This window comes from Amphiprion ocellaris, chromosome 22 (assembly GCF_022539595.1).
Source record: "Amphiprion ocellaris isolate individual 3 ecotype Okinawa chromosome 22, ASM2253959v1, whole genome shotgun sequence".
Classification (NCBI taxonomy): Eukaryota; Metazoa; Chordata; class Actinopteri; family Pomacentridae; genus Amphiprion; species Amphiprion ocellaris.
The window spans coordinates 13,865,746-13,889,350 of record NC_072787.1 but is presented as its reverse complement, the minus strand read 5'-3'; the positions used below and the strand labels follow the sequence as shown (position 1 = coordinate 13,889,350).

The 23,605-nt window shown below is 39.7% G+C and overlaps 3 protein-coding genes across 5 annotated transcripts in view; 1 reads left to right on the top strand and 2 right to left on the bottom strand.

Moving 5' to 3' along the window:
• The window catches only part of dok6 (docking protein 6), a 50,770-nt gene extending 46,237 nt beyond the window's left edge, over nt 1-4,533 (top strand). Inside the window, exon 8 of the mRNA XM_023276070.3 lies at nt 1,289-4,533. Within this exon, the coding sequence (XP_023131838.2) occupies nt 1,289-1,443 (155 nt within the window). The 3' untranslated portion in view covers nt 1,444-4,533. The remainder of the gene's footprint in view (nt 1-1,288) is intronic.
• A 1,315-nt stretch (nt 4,534-5,848) lies between these two features.
• cd226 (CD226 molecule) lies at nt 5,849-11,663 on the bottom strand. Of its 2 annotated transcripts, none has more exons than XM_023276089.3 (6): nt 11,207-11,663; nt 10,155-10,478; nt 9,579-9,959; nt 8,804-8,906; nt 7,798-7,852; nt 5,849-7,194 (listed from the first exon to the last, which is right to left on the bottom strand). In XM_023276089.3, the coding sequence occupies exons 1-6, from the start codon at nt 11,268-11,270 to the stop codon at nt 7,060-7,062; spliced, it is 1,062 nt and encodes a 353-aa protein (XP_023131857.1). In that variant the 5' UTR covers nt 11,271-11,663; the 3' UTR covers nt 5,849-7,059. The 2 variants fall into 2 exon arrangements, with proteins under 2 accessions (XP_023131857.1, XP_023131856.1); XM_023276088.3 differs by having other exon boundaries at nt 5,849-6,143.
• A 121-nt stretch (nt 11,664-11,784) lies between these two features.
• rttn (rotatin) overlaps nt 11,785-23,605 on the bottom strand; it is a 33,148-nt gene continuing 21,327 nt past the window's right edge. For both annotated transcript variants that reach the window (XM_023276058.3, XM_023276059.3), the window contains exons 33-49: nt 22,971-23,169; nt 22,708-22,820; nt 22,536-22,623; nt 21,975-22,176; nt 21,446-21,536; nt 20,980-21,130; nt 20,579-20,716; nt 19,620-19,822; nt 19,281-19,386; nt 18,920-19,017; nt 18,594-18,671; nt 17,945-18,071; nt 14,629-14,822; nt 13,932-14,199; nt 12,427-12,530; nt 12,059-12,128; nt 11,785-11,960 (exon numbers count right to left, since the gene is read on the bottom strand). In XM_023276058.3, coding sequence (XP_023131826.2) covers nt 11,881-11,960; nt 12,059-12,128; nt 12,427-12,530; nt 13,932-14,199; nt 14,629-14,822; nt 17,945-18,071; nt 18,594-18,671; nt 18,920-19,017; nt 19,281-19,386; nt 19,620-19,822; nt 20,579-20,716; nt 20,980-21,130; nt 21,446-21,536; nt 21,975-22,176; nt 22,536-22,623; nt 22,708-22,820; nt 22,971-23,169 — 2,310 coding nt within the window. In that variant the 3' untranslated portion in view covers nt 11,785-11,880. The remainder of the gene's footprint in view (nt 11,961-12,058; nt 12,129-12,426; nt 12,531-13,931; nt 14,200-14,628; nt 14,823-17,944; nt 18,072-18,593; nt 18,672-18,919; nt 19,018-19,280; nt 19,387-19,619; nt 19,823-20,578; nt 20,717-20,979; nt 21,131-21,445; nt 21,537-21,974; nt 22,177-22,535; nt 22,624-22,707; nt 22,821-22,970; nt 23,170-23,605) is intronic.

Genomic DNA, 23,605 nt, shown 5'->3' with positions numbered 1-23,605 from the left:
TCTATGTTTTCCTTCTCAGTGTCTTTCTTTAGTTGCGCATCATTTCTCTTCACACTCCTCTTTTTTTTTTTCTTTTTCTTTTTTTTTAAAAAGCAGACTTCTCTCTCTGTGGCTTTGACATGCACTCACACAGCCACTTGACATTGATTGCCAGGCTGTCTGGGTCGTGTTTTATATTCAACGTCGTGGTGAGTTAGCAGTGCGTCTCTGAACCCATTCCCTTTGGTGGCATCATGACTGGTGCTGCTGGCTACACGCACGCACGCACGCACGCACGCACGCACGCACGCACGCACGCACGCACGCACGCACGCACGCACGCACGCACGCACGCACGCACGCACGCACGCACGCACGCACACACACACACACACACACACACAGAGAGACACACAGCTTCTGCCTCTTATGAATGATTTGCACAGCATAACATCATATTTGCTAATACGAATTGCAGCACAAACAACACTGGAGAAAATGATCTCTTTGTCAATTTTGGCAATATAGCCCTGGAAGAAAACAATCCAATTTTAATTTCTTAATCAAATTTCAATTAACCTCTGTAAAGGAATTGATTTGCAACGTCTGAAATATACCGACGTGCAGCAACCTCCTCCTAGCCTGTTATGTTATCGGGTCGCATATATGCTATAGGTTAGAGTTGATTACAGTGTTGTAGTAGGTTTTGCACCTCCTGAAATATTGATCACTGGCCACTTCCTCCTTGTTTGGTGCATGATCAGCAGCCTGCAAGCCACTTTATCCTCAACCTACCTCTGTGTGCACATCTCCAAACAGCATTCTAATATATTATTAATGGTCTCACAGTTGCACAAGAACAGCCCCTCCACCCACAAGTATCCATTACTCCTGCTCAGTGCGTTTAACCAATATGAAGTGCAGAACAAATTGGTCCAATTAATTTAAATTAAGGTGGCGAGGGAGGATGCGGGAAAGAGAGATGACAGCAGATATTCTAAGAAGATGAGACAGTGAAATGAAGTTGTTTATCTGAGATGAAAGGCTGCTTTTATATCGCCTCTGTTAATATTGTCTGACTTCCTATTGTGACTTTATTTTGTGGTATTCTCTGAGAAGAGCTTAAAAAGATAATTTTATTCTTGTAATTTTCATTTCTTTATAAAGATATTACCATGGACAGTAGCTAAGCAACAGTTGTGCCATGAATGTAAGAAACAGTGTTGTATGGTTTTAGTTGGGAGGCCCAGTTAAATCCACCTCATCAACTTATTTCATTCCTGCATCACTGATTCTATCTCCCTCACAGGAAGCGGCCTGACAATGACGTTCATCCCTCGAGCACAGACGTTCCCCAGCTTTCTGTCTGATGAGCCCAAACAGGAAGAGAGCCAGCACCAGGAAGAGGCACCATCGCCCTCTAGTGGCTGTGAATCGAGTTGCAGCCTCAGACCCCTCCAATGACAGAGAGTTGCTCGACCAACACTGGACACTTTACCCACTATTGTAGAGACGATGTAGAAATATGTATAGTGACATGTGTAATATATCATTTCCTGGTGATACTTACAAACAATAGTGTCAACTGTAGAGCGAGTGGTACATGACAAGGATCCTGAGGAGGATTGTGTCCTTTCTTGTATTGTTGTGCGACAGCAGAAGTAGCTTCAAAGATTGCACCAAAAATCCTTTAAGCGTAGTTTTAAAGCATTTTATGTTATAATTTTCCTGCTAAAGCCAGCATGATGCCCACATCTTTTGTTTTTTTCTTTTCAAATCACTGCACTACAATTTACAAGAAGTCAACACACTAAGGTCCACTGTAAAACAATGTCAAAAAAGGCTTTTGTTCTGAAATTGATGAAAACACATCAGGCTCGTTCCCGCAATGTGCAGCGTCAGCAACCAATTTGAGAGAAACTCCACTGGTTTTGACACATTATAGTACTCCCACACTTACTGCACTCAGCTTTCTCTTAAGAATGTGAAACTGATCAATGCCTTACACAAAAACAGCTTGATGCTGAAGGCAGTGATGAATCAGCTTAAAGCCCTTAACCGGTTACAACCAGCAAAAAGGAAAAAAAGTCATTCAGAAATGGGCCTCGAGGATGTAGGAGTGGACTGTCATGTCAGAAATGATAAAATGCCACCTTCTCACAGCCTCTGCTTTAAACTGCCAACCTTACCTTTCACTGGAGCAATTTGATTTTAATAGCTTCCTCGCTCCTCTTCAGCCTCAAACTGTATATCTGATAACTGGTTCATTAGCTAAAGGTGGAAAGAGAGAGACCTAATGGGGTGAGTTATGTAAAGCAGAGTTACATTTGGCATTAATGGCTCTAAGATGTGCACTGTGGCAATAAAACATCAAAGTAATGTTATTTTCTGCCGGTTTATCAAAGTTCATACAAAATTTAACATTATACGGCTCTTAGAATCAAGGAAATATGTGTTCAATTATATAAATAAAAACAGCCAAAAATCATTAGAGCAATAGTTATTGGCTATCTTGCTGAGACTTAAATTGGAGGGTTGATACCAGCCTCATGTCTTTATAGTTAACAGCTAGCCTAGCCCCATGTAAAGACAACAAAACCTGTAAACCAGCACCTGTAAAACCACAACCTGCTATTTTTACAGATACGTTTTTGTACAGATTAAAGAAATAAGATGTAACATGTTAATTAGTGATCTTTAGAGGTACTGGTTAGTGGAATTTGTTACCTACAGAGTCAGGCTAGCTGTTTGCTATTGTTTCCAGTGTTAGTGCTAAGCTACCTAAGCCAAGTTATTGGCAGGAGAGTCATAACTACTGTGCAGACCATAGATTGTATGTGAAAGATGGATGTAGTGGCCGTGATATTACCAATTGGTTTTTTTGGGGGGGTGGATATGACCGAGAACATGAGGATATTAGTGATACTTGGCTTTGTCACCCATTTCGTTTTCAGTGGTGCCATAATTTACAAAGTGAACACCATGCTGTATTCAAAGAGCCTTGAAACAAGTCATTGAGATCATTGACTCATTCATAAAATGTTTACTGAAATGACAGTTCAGGGAAGAAGTAGGGTCATTTTCTCATAGACTTTTATACAATCAGGCTTGTTTTCACAACCAGTAGAGTCGCCCTCTGCTGGTCATTGGAAAGAATGCAGCTGTAGGCACTTGCATGAGGCCACCATCATCATCTATTTACAATCTATGGTAGTGATGTGGTACTAATCTTCTCACAAACAAACAAAAAATGTAATCCTAAAAAAAAATACGCCAAATTATAAACAAACATTACAAAAAACATACAATTTCTGATCCACTGGCCGGACAAACCGACTTAAACTTCTTATTTTTGAAAGAATGTCAGATACATTATGCAGTCCTGCTTTCCATCCACACGCAACAGTATAAACATCAGTCATCCCTGTCACTAAAACAAAAGCTGACAACCTATAACATAATTCCATGAAATTCTTTGTGTAGCATGACTGAAATTTGTCAGTGAGAATGTTCTCTGCATTGTCCTCTTAGAGTAAGAAGTGCCTTCCGACACAGACCGCAGAGTGTGAGATATAACCAAAGCAGCGACTTTGGGCTTTGAGTTTACCACTGTTGACAGAATAGTTAATGCTGTACCTTCAAAACAACTTTAGAAAAGTCTTATGTTTTCTTAAAGCATTGTAGATCCAGCTGTTAAAAGCCACGTTACAGCTGAAAAATAGTAAAATGCTTGTTGCCCTTTAGTGGCTGTCACCTGACACCAATTCATCTCTTGTGGTAAAATCAGATGTTCTTTTTGATACACCAATTTTCCATCATATTTCATTTTTCAAAATCCAGCCATTACAGCAACAATAGTGTAATCAAAAGGGGTTCCAGTGACAATCAGTTTTAGGCAGCAAAGTAATCTTTCAGTGTCAAATATAATCACTTATTTCATTGCGTTTTTCTGTTCCTGTTGTCGTTTTGTTTCAGGTTTATGTCTAGAAATGCAGTAGATATTGGATTTTATAAAGAACTGGAAAAGAACAAGGACTTATTTTGTGTTAAAATTAAGTTTTGCAGTAGTCACTTTATTTTATTAAAAAAAAAAAAAAAAAAAAACATCCCTGATATTCATTTGAGCCTCAAAGTGCCCATCCACACAGCGGTTGTTAGTCTGCATCAGAGCCCGTTGAGATGTCGACATATGTGGCCACATTTACGCCCTAGTTGTGTTGAGCCTTAGCTCAAGTGTGGTTAATAAATGTATGTGTAATTGTTTCACTACATTGGCAGCCGTACTTACTGAGATGACTGGAGAAAATACTAGTTGATTGTTTAATTATTCACTGTTTTCATTGTTTACTGTAGCCATTTGTAGAATTGTCATGTATATTTCTGTTATTATTCCGATATGATTGTGTTTGTGTCCGACATGTTTTGTGTTCTGTTAGATTATATGTTAATAGCACTTTGAACACACGAGTGTAGGACTACAGTTTTCACTAAATGTACATATGTAATGTTTTTGATGATTTAAAAGAGGTAATAAATTGAATGTTCTATCACGTATCAGCATTTTCCTTCATGTCAGAAGGCATATTTATTGCAGTGTAGGTAAAATAATTGAGTTTCCTATATGATTTTATATGATCTAACCTTTATTACTTTTAATTTTTGAATTAGTGTAGTATAGTACGTAATAGGACAGGTTCTAAATGTATATAAGAAGCAATATTGTTGGGACGTAACTTTAAACTGGTTTTATAAATTTGCGATCGGAAAGCACTGCAGCTTAACATATGATGTTTTAAGTGCAGCTTATTAATAAAAATGACTAAAATTAGGGTTCTTGTTGAGAGTTACATTAGAAGATTAATAGAGACAGTCCAGCAGCTCAGTGGTTCCATTAGATTTTGCATAAAGTCTATAAATAGAAAAGCAGTAAAGTAACATTCCAAAAAATGTGTAAAAATGGCCATTAGTGGCATTATGGACGGATTTTTGATGGACTATTTATTGGTTAGCCACAGTTACCTTCCCTGTTTGCATGGTAACCTCACTGTCAACATGATTCTAGAAGTTGAGAAAGCACAAGACCCTCTGCAAAACCACAAATTGTCATTTTTACACTTTGGTTTTGTGTGCAGGTCATACAAATGCCATATTATGTGCTGATTAGTGAACTGGTAGGCAGATTTTGGTTTGCACAGGAGCCTGTGGGAAGCCCAGAATTGCTTATGTTCAGCACCAAATCTTAAAGTCGTGCTTTCAAACTCTGGAAACACATTCTGGAATCAGGACTGGAGTGAACACTACTTTACCAGAAAGAGAGACCAGTGCACACATGGCGAACTAACAATTGCTTCTTCAGGTGCATTACGAACATAATGAAAATATTCAAATTAAAAAAGCTCCAAAAGTGTAACAAAGGGCAAATCTAGGACTCACTGAGAGCTGCCAGTTAACAAACTAAACTTATAAGTCATCAATCAAATCTTTAAACATAATAGTAATAGCTCAAACGCCCACTGACACGCCAGAGGGCCTGAATTTAGCAAAAGAGACTATATTGATACTAACTTATTGAAAAAATAGACTTACTATTAGTATCTAGCAGCTCTTGGAGGCCTATTTCAGCCTCAAGCCTCCTGCCATCTTTGAACATAGTCAGGGCAGCAGCTTTCTTGTTCTTAATCTTTACATTATGCTACCTGACTGTTGCCCAAAATGTAAATATATTTCAAAGAATTCAAGTGGATACTCAGCCACAGTGACTCTCATTTGACAGTAAACTGGAACCTAAAGCTCGCTTTCAGTCTGTAGTGATTCTTTCCAGTTAGTTTCCTTTTTAAAACACTCCCACACCACAGGAAACGCAACGAGGTAGAGGCTATGATACCTTGTTTTATTTGAACCACACAGAGTCATTTACAGTCACACACATCAGTTTCAGTATTGCCAGTCACACACACAGGATCACAAGTGTCATCACAGTCATATATACCATTCTCTACTGTTTCAGTGGTAACAGCGTGATGAGAGGAATGAAGGCAAAAATTTGTGATTCCGAATTATATTGTCCCTTTATGTTGCAGACATTTCTACCTTGTCCACATTTGTCTTGTTTCCTAGCGGAATAGCCCGCATATCCATTACTGCCTCTGCCACTGCCTCCATTTCTATGGAGATAAATGAATCAGATTACACAAAGAACACACAGCTTAATAGTACTAGAGTACCATAAACCTTAAATATTGATTTTACAAAGGAAAGCTTTAAAAAAAAAAAAAAAAAAGTAAAAACAACTTGGAAAACTTTTGACAGCTTATCATAAAAATGACTTCCACATTTTATAAAGCAGACTAAAAAAAAAAAAAAGAACACAAATACTCATCAATAAACAACAGATAGACAAAGTAAAAGGAGCTATGAACTAAAACACAGGATTAGCTAATTAGAGTTTAGCTTTCATACTAGGAGCGTGCTGTAACTAGAATGCAGCCATCCTAGACAGGGAGCCCGAAGGGGAAAGCAACAGTCTCAAGTGACGGTGCGGTGCTGAGTGACTGCTTTTCTTTTCCGTTAGATGATTAGGCACCATTGTCAGGCTTTGAATGGAAACCAGGAGGGATGAAAGTAAAAAGAGGGCAATTACACAGGCCTTTGTCAATCGTTTTACTCGGGGGTTAGACAAGTGAAAAGAATGATTATACAGGCTTTTGTCTTCTCCTCTGCGTGCTGGTTACTGTCAAATATTGTTTTCCCCAAATCAAATATTTCCTCAACAGTAATTATGAAGTACATACTACATTTAATTAGTGGGAGCAAGGCGGGGTCCAAACAACCCTGTCAGCTTTGTGACTCTTAGATGAGCACCAGCTTGTTAACCAATTTCCAACCACAGCAGCAATATTAATCAGTGTCAGCGTGATCCCTGCATCTAATTACAAAAACTCAAATAAATGATCGCAGTCTGTCAATGTATGTCTATTTCTGCGCACATGAAAACTGATGTGCTTTGTGTTTGGGAGGCTGAGGGCACACTGGGAGGAGTGACAGATAAAATGCACCTATATACATCATATTTATATATGTTTATTTATGATATGGATGACGCTGGGTTTGGAATGATCGTATGGTCTGTAGGTTGGCATAGACCGGGCAGTTTCTTATCTGCCTGGACTTCTTTGTAATCCTGGGACACACGTGGATGTTCTCATAGAAGTTCGGCTGTGAGGGTGAGGGAAATGTTAATAAGCTGTTAGACAAAGACGTGATAGATGATAATGTATTGACTGACAGTGCAGAAGTTTGGCAGTATGTAATAAAATGCCCATCTAAAGCTAAAATACAGACTAAAATACATTACACAGCTGCTGCTATATCATGAAAGGAGCAATACATACTATTCACTATTAAAAGAAATATAGCAAAATTAGCTATAAGAATGCCAACAGCATAATTTCAGTAATGTAGAAAAATTATCTACACAATGTCTATTACAAGATACAAAGACTAAATATTTAAAAATTAACTGTAAAGTAACAATATGACATTTTTAACCTCTTGATAAATTTTGAGAAGCTGCTCGTCTACATTATTCAAGCTTTACTGTACTCTTGGTCATTGTGAAGCAGCATTAGTTAAGTCAGCGAGCTTAAATAAAAAAAAGCGTCGAGTTAAATGATGGTGGGATGAGTTGTATCAAGAAGGTTAATTGTAAAGCCTAATAGCTTTGTAGTTAAGTGCATGTCTGATGAGCAGGTAAGGAAGTGCCTTAAAAGCGTCAAGCGTAAAGGCAAGTGTAGATAAAATGAAAAAAGAAACACCTACCTGTCTCTGAGACGGATGCAGTTTGACTCTGTACTCCTCTCTCCTGTTCTTCTTTCTGTGGTGTTTATCACACATTAGCAACCAAATAGCACCAGAATTTTCATCAGTATAGAGTTAAAGAGAAGTTGTTTCTTGGTGCCGTGAGCTTCGGCGCCAGCTGAGAATCGAAGCTTGTAATGCCAGTCTCATTTCTCTGCTGTCAGATGCGTGATGAAAAATGCCAAGTTGACTTGACCTCATTCCTATAAACTATTTCACAACAGAAATCAGTCTCACCATTGCTGTATCATCAGTAAATGTACTCATTTGTACATTATCAGAGTATGAAATACAGTCACTGGTGATGAAAAATCGAAATCGAAAACTTGTTGATTTTGACAACCTGTATTCTGTGCAGCAAAAAGAGACTGATGAAAATCTAGCTGCAAAAGTTAGCTATAAAGCCTTGTGGATATAATTGTATCAAAGGCTGAAGTACGGTCAACAAACAGCACCTCTAGATGCTGCAAGATGGATTTGACACGGAGATATACAGCATCATTCTCCGACCTTATGTCTGTGTATGCAAACTGATTTGGATCCAGCACAGCACTGGACAGATGTTTCCACACTACACGCTCAAACACTTTCATTACAACAGATGTTATGGCATCAGGCCTATAGCCATTTGAATAGCTAATAATGGGCTTCTTAGGCGCTGGAATGATTACTGCAGATTTAAAGCTTGCAGTTGCTTTACTCAGTTTTATGGATCCATTTAAAATACCAGTCAAAACAGAAGTAAGTTTAGCAGAACACCATTCTGCAGTTGCCTAGGATGCAAAATCAGCATTATAGCTGTGAGCAAGTTGGCATGCAGCTCAAAACAGAGCCAGTGCTTGATAATAAGGTAGTCATTCAATTCTTTGACACTTCAAAGCAAAGTATGTTAAATACTAGACCAACACTGGACAGTAGAGTTTAATTTTGAAGCTTTTTTTGCTGAAAACATACAATCTGATCTCACCTCTGCCTCACTGCTAGTATGAAGATGGCAGTGAGTAGAACTAGTCCAGCAGCTCCCGCCCCGATGTAAATATACATCATGTATAATGACAGGCTGAATGCACCTGGTTGTAAAACAAGGAAAAAACAATGTAACAAGGACCAAAGCAGCCTGAAAGCTGGTTCTCCATTTAATTTAACGGTACAACAGTATGATTTTTTTTGTGGTGAGTGATGCATTTGTTTCACACTTCTTTCATGACATACACTAGCAGTCAAAAGTTTGGACACACCTTCTCTTTCAATGGTTTCTATTAAATTATTTTATACATTGTAGATTAATACTGAAGGCATCAAAACTATAAAAGAATACTAATGGAATTATGTTGTAAACAAAAGAGTGTTAATCTTCAGTATTCATCTACAATGTATAAAATAATCCAAATAAATAAAAAGCATTGAATGAGAAGGTGTGTCCAAACCTTTGACTGGTAGTGTGTATATCATCACAATGAAGCATATTCATAGCATGCATGACAAACACCAACAGATTCACACCCACACTCACACTTCACTGTTTAAAACATGCCACAGGAATCTGTGGTTTTTGCACGAGTCAGTTTTGTATCTCTTGTAAATATATGAGATTGACATCACAAGGACTGTTTTGATATATTCATTATGTTTCATCAATCACTCCGGTCTGTGAGGCACATTTGCATCCATAAATCATTTTTAGTATGAGAAACGATTCATCATCCAGTCAGACAGTTAAATGCATGTGTCTGTTGTTATACCTGGAGCGGTAACGGTGAGCTGCACACTGGTGGTCTTGACGCCTGCATCCGTGTTGAACGTGCAGCGATAGAAACCGCTGTCTTCCTGCACCACATCTGTCATGTGAAGACTGACATCCAAGTTGTCGGCACAGTTGACCTGACCCCTATCGCTGTAGTCTTCGCCCACCAGGCCCCCTTCCACCTTCTTACACACTCCGATGATGTGCCAGGGCTCACCATGCAGCATCTTCTCCAAAATGACCTGGTAAACGGTACCACTGTGCTGGTGGTTACATCTGATGGTCAGGTTGTTGTTCTGCTCCGCTACCAACTCTGTGTCTGCCACAGTCACCTCTTGGGGAGGGGGCTCTGTGCTGGCATCTTCTTCTGGTGGCTCATCTGTAAGCACAGAAAGCAGGAAGACACAGCTCGTCAAAGACAAAGAAATCACAATGTGTCATGGAAACGATAGAATCGTACTCTGTGAAGTTTCCTTTCCAGCGTCACTTCTTTTTTTTAGCCATTCAGTGGGGGCACATTCATCAGAGGTAGCTCAGAATTTCCATCTCAGCATTTTTCTGTCATGGCATTTACCTAAATCCTCCACCTGAATGTTCCTGGTCCAGGGACCCTGAGGGAATGTCTGAACAGAGCAGTGGTAAAGGCCGATATCCTGATGAGTGACGTTCCTCATGGAAATACTTCCATCCATCGGTGTGGTCCTCAGAAACTCTATTCTCTCTCGGTATTGGTGGGAAAAAGCCACTCCGTACTCTGGATGGAAAACAGCCACCGGATCCTTGTCAGGCACTTTGGTCCAGGACACCATGCTGAGGTTCCCATCCCAGGGGCACAAGCAGTCGAGCACCATCCCCTCCTCCAATCGAACTGTAACAGTCTCTTTCTGCTGGACAGCAACTGGACGGAAGGATATTTTCTGTTAATATCTCACTCTTCACAGTGTCAAGACAGCTGACATGTCTGATAAAGCACTAATTCATAACCATTCATACTCCAATTAAAAAACAAATCAGAAAAGTGAATTCAAATTTCAGACAAGGCTCATATTACTATGTCTTAATATTTTCAATTTAGAAGTGACTATTTATGCAAAAGCAACAGGGCATAAAGGGATGTTTTTCCTTTAAATCTCTTCTACTTGAAGATTACCACAGCCATTCAGTTTTGAGGCCACCCCTTGGGTAACGGTGATTAGGCTAATTTGAGCCAGTACACATAAACACCACTGACAATAGTTGGTGATGAAGCGTCCAAGTTTTCAAAGCCTTTTATCTGAGCTGAATGACAACTGATTTCAAGTCTAGTGATGCCACTGGGAGAGCTCCAGAAGGTTTAGAACAGCAATGTCTCACAAAACGCACAATAACAAGCTTTTGTATTATCTCTACATTCAATTTAAGTAAAAATTAAATGTGAATTAAAGGGTTTTTAGTTTTAATTCCTGGTTATGAATTTATTAAGCTATATCTGTTACGGATTTAGGTAGATCACTCCTTTCAAATTATCCCGAAACACAACACTGAACATCACTTTCAACACTCGGAGTAAAAACAGCACCATTTGACAACACTGCTCATTTAAAGAAAATTCTATAAACTTAAAAAAAATATATGTCAACTCCATACCTTTAAGAAAAGGGAGGAAGATGAGTACCACGAAGTACCAGTAGTCCTTTTGTACAGCTTCCATCTTGCCCCACCGAGGGAGAATGAAAGCTGCATTGATGAGACAAGTGGAGAGGCACCCGAGCTGCACTTCCTGCTAGCTCTCTGGTCACACAGAAAACTTGAGCTGCTAAGACACACTTCATGGCAGCCCACTGTCAGCTCATTCCACACAGAGGGGCACTTTATCACTGGGGCTGGGAATGGACGGCAAGCTCATGACATAATACCGCATGGTGGGATTTCTAATTAAGTTTTCAGAATAGAAATTCAAATCTAAGTTGTTTTTTTCTGTCACTACAAAGCATAAATAATTAAATACAGGTTTCCTATCTTAAACTGAAAGTAATTCAGCACGTTCCAATGAGACCTGTTGAGTAAGAACTTGTGGTTTCCACCAACTAACCAAAGGGTCCATCATGTGAAACAGCTGCTTTACACCAGCCTCACCGCAATAGCTGTGTTCTAAGCCACAGTGAGTCCTGTTGAAAAACATCATTGCTGTCATAAAAAGTTGTACTGAAATGAAACCATAAGCGGACAAGCCACGATCACTTTTAATATACAAATGAAATCATACTTGATAGATATAAAACATGATACACAGAAATATATATATAAAAAAAAGACTTAATTCAGCTATTTAGCAGCTTTGAAAGATTTTCGAGGCACTTCAGCAGGTAGGCACTTGTGGCTTCCTGCTTCTTCTCTGCATCTACAATTTAGAAAAAAGAAACACAAATGTGAACAATGGAACATGCAAAACCACAATTTACAAGACAAATGCTGTTTTGCTTTCATCAGAATGCATACCCTTCTTAGAGATGCAATGTGCCGCCTCAATTCTCAATCGAACAGAGGGACACTTCAAGATAGTCTTGGCCTTTGAACAGAAATTAGAAAAAACGATTAGAGAGGAAAGCATTTCTTTTCAAATTTATAACCAGGAAACATGAACATTGGTCATCTGTACTGTATGCAAGAACAATGAAGCTTTCAAGCAGAGTTAATCTGCTTATTTTGCAGGCAAGCAGGCAAGATTTCATTTGACATATATCATCAATACTCCAATACAATAAAGAACACATGAGAATAATGTGTGCATTTGTGTGTGCATTTGTGTGTGCATTTGTGTGTGAGCGTGTGTGTGAGCGTGTGTGTGCGTGTGTGTGTGTACCCACCCTCTGGTTGTTGTGGAGCAATGCCCAAAGTGCAGCTGCTCCCATACAGCGGCTTTCCATATCTTTATTTTCCAGACAGCACAGCAATACCTTCATGGCTTTGTCTGAAAGAAAGATAAGTCAATAATCAGGGACATTCATCAGTTGAATGACAACCAATGATTTGTAGGAAGTAAAGAGCAAAATATCCCGTTTAATTGAAAATTACAAGAGTTACAGTTACCACATTGCTTAATCAAACAGGTACATTTACATAAAATCCAGGTAATAGGATAAAAAATTTTCACATGGACAACTCAGTATGATCATATTTGTAGACGCAAAAAGACTGGTGAATTGAACATACCAGGGTGCTATCACACTGTAATTATTTGGGTTATGTTCCAATACACAGTGACATTAGCTGAAATCTGTGCAGACAATGAGTGTGTTCATATTGCTTATTTCCCGGAATCAGCCCAATTGATTGATATAATGCAGTACATATACAGGAAACACAATCTTTGTACAGGAAATAAAATACTGCCGCAAGATAAGTTTCCGTGCACCTGGTCTCACAACTCCCACCTACAGATTGCAGTGCACGTAGGGGGGGGGACATGATCGGTCTTTCAGTCTCAGCAACTTCCTGTTTTCTTCAGCTACATGTCTTAAAAACACTGATCTTTATTCACATGTACAGAACTTAAACTGCACACATAATTTGTATTATGAAAAATTCAGTAGCTTCAATTGTCCAAGCCAATGCTAAAAACAATGATTAAGTAACTGTTCTAAAAATGAAAGTTACTGAATTAGAGATGAAAATGAGACTATGTACATTATACCTAATTTGTACAATGCACGCTGTGAATACAACAGACTTCTTAAAATTAATTCCGTTTGATTCTAGTTGAGTAGTCCTGACAAATATCTCCACGTTTCTTCATGAGTTAACAGCAGATATAGGGAGGATCTGTGAGAGCCGCTGGGAGGGAACCACATAATCTGGTTTGAGCCACAGAATTTAATACAAATTAAAGTAGATTAAAAGCAGTGAAAAGCTAGAAATCTGGCTATTCATTCTCAGTGGATGTTTCCTTCTGGCAACCCACTGACATTAAACACAATCACGTGTTTTAATGTTAAAGGATTATTTTGACCTTTTTGTAAATACTAAGGTTTGCCGTTTTCACACATGAATTCCAGACCATGTTTGGAGAAGCAGGTCTGAACATTGTCCAGGGTTCCACTCATGTAGAACTGGAGAACATGTTTTCAACAGGAGATAGTCCACGTCAGACATGTTCTCACTACTGGAAATACTCTGTCTGGTTTAGGCGAGGTGGCGCCTAAGTAAAACAAATCTTGTGTTCTGTGAGAATTATAAAGAAACAAATGGGGGAAGATTTAGCTGCTTAGAAGCTTACCCTAATTACTAGTTTGACACACTAAACACTGATAAATTAGTTATTTTGCATTTGCTGTTTGACACATTCTTCAGTTAAATACATTTCTTTCCATACCATTTGCAATGACGTGCGACTTGTTGGCAGGGCAGAAGCAAAGGTTGTGAAGGGTGAGCAATGCGTGCCGCCGATGTGGTGCCAAGTCTGCTAGCAGTTCCAGGGCTCCCGTCACCCTAAGGATACTCTGCTGGCCATCCTCCGCGCACGAGAGACTGACCAGGAGTCTCAGCCACTGGCCCAGGAGACCACCACTGCCTACAGATGTGGCCTTAACACCAGCTGCTTTGGGCACCGGCACTGATAGGAAAGCTTGAAGGAAATTATTCTGAGAACGACAGGAAATTAAGCAGACAAGACCGAGATGAAAGCTTTGGTGTCATATAAACAGATCATTAAGTGATGCTTCTAAGTTGAGAAAATGTTTCCCCGTGGTGAGTAGAGCGTAGGTGTGAAGGAGAGATTTTGGACAGGGTAAGTGTGACAGCAACTTCTGTCTTTTATAGCCAGTGCTGCATATTTTTTTTTCCTCGAACACTGCATCTCGCTGAGGTTATATTTACTTGACTTGTGAATTAGTTTTTCAGTCAGTTAAAAATAAACTTGAAAAAGTTTTTAATTAGGGAGGAAAAATCTGATGCTCCCTATTCTGAATCATTCAGAACTTGCAGAAAAACAGTATCAACTCAACTAAGTATTAATGTTTTTATTTTTTCCTTGTGTTCTCCACTAAATTATGTACCTAATGTCACTGTACCTTTTGCAGGAGGCATCTGCAGTCACGGGATATGGCCAGGTTTGCCAAGAGAGAGAAAGCTAGATTCTGGATGGGGCTGTTGTCTGATGCAAGCCCTGAGGACAGCTTCATAACAGAGTGCATCAGAGAGCTGCTGGAGGAGCCTTTAGATCCTGGTACTACACCAGGGCCATTGCCACAAAGGGAACTGCATGCTGGGAACAGGAAGAAAAACAACCAATAGCACTTGTTTGACTAACCTATTTTTTTACGTGAAAACAAAAAATCCAAGGTAAACACAGGTTTGAGAAATATCATATACATATGCAACCATCTACATCTCTCACACACCTACAAATACTCACTCATACAGATGGCTGTTCAAAGCAGTAAAATGTGTGTTGGTTGGAACACATTAACCTCAGTACTGTAATTACATAGAACAGCAGATCATAGTCGAACTTCTATTTTCAAACAATACTCCACCTGTAGCCTAACTTTTGCCCTGTGTCCTTAAAGTGGATTTTAAACAATTTTACAAACCAAAGTCTCTAACATCTTTGTAGTTGTGGTTTACAAGTCTATATTTCAAAAAAGCTGAAATGTGTGACTCGAGTAGGGGCTGCACAAAATCTGATCAGTTGCCTCAAGGACATGTTGTCGGTTAAGGAAGAAAAACCTTACTTTGAAAATGACAACATCTGGGGGTGTAGACAGAAAGAACTGTGCTTACGAGACATCTATAGCCCACTCATCACAACACACACCCAAATCTTGTGGGTTGCAATGTGGGTAAGGCAGATTGCACGCTTTGACAAGAAAGAAGTGTGCATGGAAAAAAGATGCTATTTCCAGTTTGATGAATTTTTTTAAACAGTCTTTTATGAGCCTGGCATTATTAAATGATAATCTATCAATAATCATTCTACAAGTGTTCTTCCTGTGGCAACCAATGAAGAGCGATAGAAATTAAGATGGTTATGCTGGCATCAGAAACAGAAATTATTTCAACCCCTTCCACTAAGGACAATAGCCAAACCTATGTTTGTGGATTGCTGTGGTAGCCAGCCTAATAATCTAGCACTGTAATGTGTTAATTGTGCTGGTCTTTCTTGCAAAGAAATGTGCAAACACAGTACTGCACATAGTTTACAATTGCTACTACCAACATCCAAACTGTAGCTTTAATCAAGGTAAATGCAAAGTGCTAACTGCAACAGTAAACATCCTTTTAATTTGTCTGTTACATACAGTACATACAATATTGTTCTTCAAACTATTCTCATCTACTTGTAGCTTGAAGAAAAGGCCAACACAGAAACACTATTATTCTTGCTATTGGAACAGTTTGCTTCTTTCTGTTTATCTTAAAGCCAGCTAGCTGGCCAGACAGCAGGACCAGTAGCCGCAAAAATAACGACCAGCTCGTTGGGCTGCACGGCTGTCTGCCCGCTATACCAAAACATCTGTGCATGGCTGCATACAGAGCTTGTTTTGATGTGAAAGCTGTCTAGCCAAATGACAAAAATGATGAAGAGCAGTGGAGCTCTTGTACAAAGACAGAATATTATGTATTATTGGGAGAACAATAAAGACTGAACTGCTGCGAGGTACAAACTAATAAACAACAAAATGTAGTCATAAAACACTGTTCACAATGAGACAGGCTTCAGATCAAGAAGTTTCATAGGCTGGATCAGAGAGCTTTAAAAACACCTCAAATTTTTCATGTTTTCACAAGCTTTTAATCTTCATTCCTCATGATAGGACTTTGACTGATCATGACAACAACCATGCTTCTCTGACTCTGGTAAGGATGAAAATGATTTAGCCTTGGGCTATGACAGCAATTTATTCTTCTACAAGGTCATTCAGAAATGTAAAAACTAATAGATATGAAACAAATAAGCGATACAAATAAAACATTTCTGCTTTGCTACTACATGTACATCAGCATAACTGACATGACTAATTGCTGAAGCTGTAGATTAAATACAAAATACAGAAATTAACAAGCTTATGTCAGAGCGCAATGGCAAGACATAGTGTCTGATTGATGCTGCTTGTTAGAGAACATGACAGCTTGTTGGTTATGCTAATCCTAGAATGGTAACATACAGCAACAAGCGTATGCTAATGTTTGCCTGAGGTTATCTCAATACCTGTCAAGAAACCTGGTGTATCATGAAATTGACAAGGGAGGTCTGTTTTATAATGAATCTGTTTCTCTGTCATGACTAAAGCATTCCAACTGCTGCCTCAAATCCGATTAATTATTTTGCAACCATGCAATATATAGGACAGATCAGTGAAGGAAATCAAGATGTATTTTCATTTGTTTTACTGTGTGTCTGTGGGAACAAGGTTTGGGGCTGCTACAAAAATACCTGTGGAAAATATGTGTGGCACAGATGAAAAGAACAATCTGACTTGAACTAGCAGTACTAACAAAGCTTTGGATGAAGAAGGTAGACTGGAGATGAAAGATTCAGTAGAAACGTAACAGTCTCATGAGACTGAATGGTAGCCTGAGGGTGTATGGTGTAATACTAAGCCTGGCTGCATGCAGCCTGAACACAACCTGCTGTTCAGTTAACCTTTAGGGAAATACTGTGCCTGACTTCACTGATTTCTGGTGCTTCACAGCTTGAGCTGATGGGGGGTCTAAAGCGAGTGAGTTTAGATCAGAGTGTGCACATGCACCCACCAAGGAACGGGTGCCAATCAAATAGAGATACATATGCACACACACACACACATACGTTCATAAGTGTTGCACATAAAACTTCCTTTTCGTTATTGATGAAACTGATTTCTATTGCACAACTATGCCAGTCACATATGCATGCACCGCACAAACAGATCAAAGTGAAATTTCCCTACTGTTTCCACCCTATAAATCTTGCCCTTCCTCTACTCAAAAAGTTTTTTTATAAGCCTTTTTGGAGCTCTGATTTCCACATACATGTTTTTTTACATTTGCATGATGGAATACCAACATCTCAGGCAGCACAGAGATGCTCTGTTCTTCCCCACATCAACTCTCACTGGTCTGAAACTGGTTGCCGTACATACAGTGAGACAGCCGTGCAGCCAGATCTCTGAATCCTGACACTGTGCCCATTGTGACTGGCAGGCAAGCAGGCGTTGGTCTTATACAGTGAGACACAATGTTGTTTAGTGGTCACTGGAGAGGACAATGGGGCTCTTAGTGCAAAGTGTGTGTGACTCAGTCGGATTGCTAACCAGACAGGCAATGGGCAGGCATGGGCCAGGCACAATGCCTGCACAAACACATAAACATACAGACGGACAAAACAGACACACTCATACAGACCTGTTGTGCAGTTGGCTGTATAGACACACAGAAGCTCCAGCACTGCCTCCATAGTGGGGTTGTCCAGTAGGAGCCAAGGCCAAAGAGCATAGAGTGCCAGTGTTAGGCGAGCATCTGTGGCCACCACCTACACACACAAATACAAATAGATTATACTAGCATGCACACACACACACACACACACACACTCTCAAATCATGCACGTGCATAGGAAAAGCCTCACACACAGACTCATACAGGATTGCACATGCACACTTGGTAATAACATACATTAGAGATGACCTGATTTATACAACAGCACCAACACAGACGGCAGTAATCAACATAAAATGCCTCACTATTTTCTTAAGTGTGCAGGAAAACATACGGGGAGGGGAATAATGGCAGGGTAAACACTGCAGTAGAGCCTTCCTGGCTTTTTAGTCCAAGGTAACCACCAGTGACTGAAAGGCCACTTAGAAAATGAAAACCAGCTAATATGCTCCATAAGTAATGCCATTACAGGGTTTAAGAAGCTAAACTTGCTGAGATGTTAGCAGGGCCACGCACATTTAGACGAATCTCATTTACAGGCACAGCACTGGTACTCCGAGGTTCCATTAAAAACCAATTAGCAGTGGGGAATTAAAAGGCAGGCACAGAGGCTCACTTTGCATTCATCGTTGCAGTAAAGAGCACTCCGCAGGATCTCCACAGTCATCTTGACTTCCTTTAAATAGCCCTCCTCCTGATAATATGGAAAAACAAAACAAAGACCAATATGTTTAATTGTCCCAAGTTAAAAACAGCCTTTACTGCACACATTAAACAACTTGTCAAGAAGAGCAAGCATTCTGCTGAGACCTACAGTACATATTCATAATATTTATCCAAAAACTCATTCACGTTGAATTCAGTTTGTTATTCTGTCCAAAGGGAAAAAACAAGCAGCAGAGAAATGCTGAGATTGGAAATTTCCAGCCAGCCTTTGCTCACCTTCTTGCGGTGAGAAGCCTTGCCGGGTCGGACTGACTCCAGTTGGAGGCGGGACTGAGTTTGTTTCACTTGCTCCACACAACTGTCAATTAACCCAGCTATAATACAAGACAGTCAGAGGTTTAAACTAGGCAGAAATGATACACAAATTGCTTTGTCTACTTAACATTACTGAACCAATTAACAAAAATAACTCTCAACGATGGGGGTCTGGTTGAAAGATGAACTTCAGGCATTTTCCAGAAGAGACACATCAAGGGATGGGGTTTAGAGATGCTGGTTAACAAAAAGAAATCAGTCTACATGCCAAAAGCAGATGGCAGGTGACAGTCTAACTCTACTATGAGGTTTTGAGAATTACCTTTGGCTGCATAATTTTGAGCTGTGGGACTGCAGGCTAGCAGTGTCATCAGAGCTCTAGCTGTAAGCTTCTTTAAAGGGTCCTGAAAGGTTCTCTTCTCAAAACTCTAACAACAGTCAAAGAGGAACACAGTGATTATTCCACAAAAACTTACACAAAGATAACAAATATTTTACATTTTTTGGAACTATGACCACAAAGGTACACAGTATGGATTACAAATATAATTACATTTTATCATAATATTTCCCACTGAGTATCAATGATCCTGGGATTAATGGCACCTCTGGGGGCCTCGGAGAGTCTGGCACTATTATAATCTGCCACCCATCCACGTACCTGCAGTAAGAGCTCACACAGCTCGCTGGCTGAGGGACCATTTAGGATGTCTGACAGGTGAGTGGCATGTTCAGTGTTTGTGGTTGTGACCCCTTCTCTGCGGGCCTTTGTCTCCTCTGTGAAAACTGTACTGAGAAACTGCAGAGCCACTGTGTGGAGAACAGGGTCTGCAAACTTCTCATTCACACACACTGCTAATGTTTCTGAAAACATAGAGAAAAAAAAAAGCGAGTCAACAGCTTTCTTTTAATGAATGATACTGAAAAACATACTGAATCACAGGGGGACAAAATGGCAAATCCATTGTTTAAACCTCTTGACAGGTAGATATTTGTCCGTGACTGAGGCAGTATGCACTGGTGGAGAACACACTAATCATTTGAATGTGTATGCAGACACCCAGATGTACCCGTGCACAAAAAATACACGCACAAAGGCTCAGCATTCATCTTCGACTGGACTCATCAGACTTCCCTGCTGCGTCATTAATCACAGAGGAAGATGAGTAGGAGGAGTAGAGGTAGTATAAGGACAGGATGCAATTACCCTATCCTAGCATCTGTTCAGAAAAGTTAATACAAACGGTAATGATGAAACGGGCATGTTAAAATGCTAGAATGCCTTTTTTCAGTACCAGAATTAAGGCTGCACAATTATACCTGAAATGTTAATGCTGATTATTTAGTCAGTTACTGCAATCAGCATAATTACCCTAATCAAGATTATCAGTTTTTTGATTATGTAAGGCCTCATTTCAGCAAGTAAGATGCTGTCTCTTATACCTCATTGGGCTATATAAACTAAATGCAATACATAAGTGTCATGAAAAAAGACAATAATACACTAATGTGAAATGTGAGTTGTCCATAAAATATGATGATACAACTAATTCTGCAGTCTAAACCAGAATAATTACTTTTGTCACTCTTATTCACTCGCAGCACAGAGTATCCGTGTACCTGCAAATGTCCGCCAGCGTCTTCCCAATGCAGCAGAGACAGATGGGTGCGCTGCTGAACTGTCCCTCTTCACCAGAGTAGCCAGGAGCATAAACACGTCTGCCCAGCACACACAAACCACACTCCGGGTACCTGCATCTGAGGAGGGAAATAGTGAGTCACAAATTTTATGACATGAGGCAGCCACAAAGTCACACACTGATCGCACTGTAGGGAATATTGCAGAAAGAGAGGGACAAAAGTCTCAATAGGATTAGCATTTGTTTTTTTTCCTAAACAATCTGTAAAAATGACACATACTATATTACAGCCCATACCAAGTACGGAAAACATTATTCATATGTACTGTATTATCACCAACTTCTTTTTACCGAACTTTGAATTCAACATAAAGTTCTGACCTAATCCTTTAGTATCCAGCATGAGTACAGCCACAAGAGTAGACAACATCTGTTTCAGGAAGTCCATCTGGCCAATCAGGTCCATGCATGACGTGACACATGACTGGAGCAGTTTGCAGAAACTGGACAGGAACTGAAGTATGGTGACTAACTAGACAGATGCAAAAACAAACACGATGATTTAACCACAACGCAAGCAAACAACATGCATTGAGCAATTAAGGGTAGAAAAAATGATTTCTAATTTTAAAAAAAAGTAACAAAGCTTCAAAAATAATGCCATGCCTTGAGTATAAGCTTGTTAAGTATTCCACCCACACCGAAATCTGAAGGTGGCCTTAGATAACCTAGTGCTGCACTGAAACTGGCAATGTACTGTACCAGCCCACATTTTCTGTGGTAAGTCATAATAACAAAAAAGTTTTTTTAAAAAATCCTCAGAACTGTCTATCACAGCGTTCCTCACCTGACTCTTGATGTCTTCTCTCTCTCCTGGAAGGATGGTGGGTGTCTTCATTTCAGTCAGATATTTCTCGATGGGCCCAATATCCACTAGACTGAAAAAGAAAATACACAGGATAGAGAAAGTGTGAGCTTGCAGGGAACTTACTACAGGGGGTTAAGGCTACAATTAACATTAATTCTCCACTGAATAGAAAATGCACACATTTATTTATATAATGTTTAGTTATTAAAAATAATGATAAAAATATGACACTGGGGCTCAAAGCAATGATTTTATGATTTCGTGTTTACACAGAGGAAAACTCCCTCCCATCATGAACTGTTATTTTTACTGAAAACTGAAACAATTAATTGGTCATTATGACTAAGAACCACTGTTTTTTCCCTAAACAAGTACTTTCCCAACCAAATTAACACTAAACTTTGAAAAATGAATTTAACATAACAATTTCCAGCTTCATTCATGATTATACATTAAAGGGAGAGAAGGAGGTGTGGCGTTTGTGTGGAATGAGCATGTGTCATCTTACCTGGCTAGAACCTTGAGGAGCTGGTGATGTTGGATGGCAGTGAGGGTGAAATCTGGCAAGATGGCCAGCAGGTTGGTCAGCAGGCCACAGTGGGCTGTCAGGAGGTCAGGAGTTACCATAACAACAGGTTCCACGGCTGAGGGCTCGGCCTGTCGGGAGTCCTGCGAGGTAACTGAGTTGCTTGTGTCTGTATCACTCTGGCCTGTGAGACACATCAATACAGTTAATAGAGATGCCTCCCGAATGGCTCACACACTGTGTGAATCACATCTCTGTCTGTGACAAGCGATCCTCTGACCACATAATCAAAAGCATCAAACCAAGGTAAAACACCAGAGAACAGTGTTCTTCTCTCTAGATTGTATATTTAAGATGCTACGATAAATACACAAATGTCGGGAAGGGTTTTAGTTTACAATTATCACTAACCACATTAAGGTTTTCCAAAGGAAAATAATGTGAAGGTTTATGTGGTATGAAAAACTAAACAAGCAGTAGGACAATTATTGTGAATGCACATATGTACACACTTGTACACACAGACATTTCTCTGTGCAGTACCTTGAGCCATCAGTCTGCTGGCAGGAGTATCCTCTGTGATGTTCAGTGGGGAGGCAGCCTTAGGGGTGTGTGGTCCTGAACCTCTTGTCTGTAATGGACAACAAGAAGATGTGAGAATCAATTTGACATAATGTAGCTGCTGATTTGCAGGTGTGTGTATATCAGAACGTACTGGAGCGTTGCTGATCACAGTGCTGGAGGTGGAGAGGGAACTGGAGGGTCTGCTAGAGTTGACAGTAGGTGCTGGTGGGTCACATCTCCAAATCCACAGAGAATTCTCAGAATCTACAAGCATACACACAGAGAGAACCATTAAAACCACACTAACTAAATTGTAAAAATACACTTGCAGTGTTTACAAGATCATAGCTATACAGGATTTCTCTTTCTGCACCCCATCATGAAGGCGGTAATTATAAAAGAATCAGAGCTAACCCGGTGTGGAACTCTCCAGAGGACTGGGGCCAATGTTAGCGCCTACATGAGGTTGGAGGTGGAAAGTGTACCGGCCACGGTAACAACTGGAGGCAGACAGAGCCACATGCTGGAAATATTGACAGTGGTAAAGCAGAGCCTGCAGCGCTGGCAGACCCACCAAAGATACGCCAGACACCTCATCATGGACACATGGATGCTGAAAGAGGAGACAGTGAATTTGGAACAGATGCAGAGAAATATATAAACACCCCATTTTTATTATTAAATTATGAATATAGAGGTGAAAAAGTAAAAACCAGAGACAGGTTAAAGGTATTTGTTGTGGTGCTGATATAAGACATCATTTCATTCATTTTACAAATGTCACTACATATCTACAGAATAACATTTTGGGTTTGTTGCACTTCTTCTATTTTTTCCCCAACAGCTCCCATCCAGCTAGTCGCAAAGTCCGACCATTATTATTGTATTCTTAAAGTGGCCCGTTTTCTACTTTGCATTTTGTCAATGTTAGATTTGTTTAAAAAAAACAAAAAAATAAACACAAGCCCTGAATTTATTAAAGTTTTAAATCTTTTTGACTTCTGACATACAGCTTTCTCATGAGTAACGGCATTCTAAATCAAGATGCT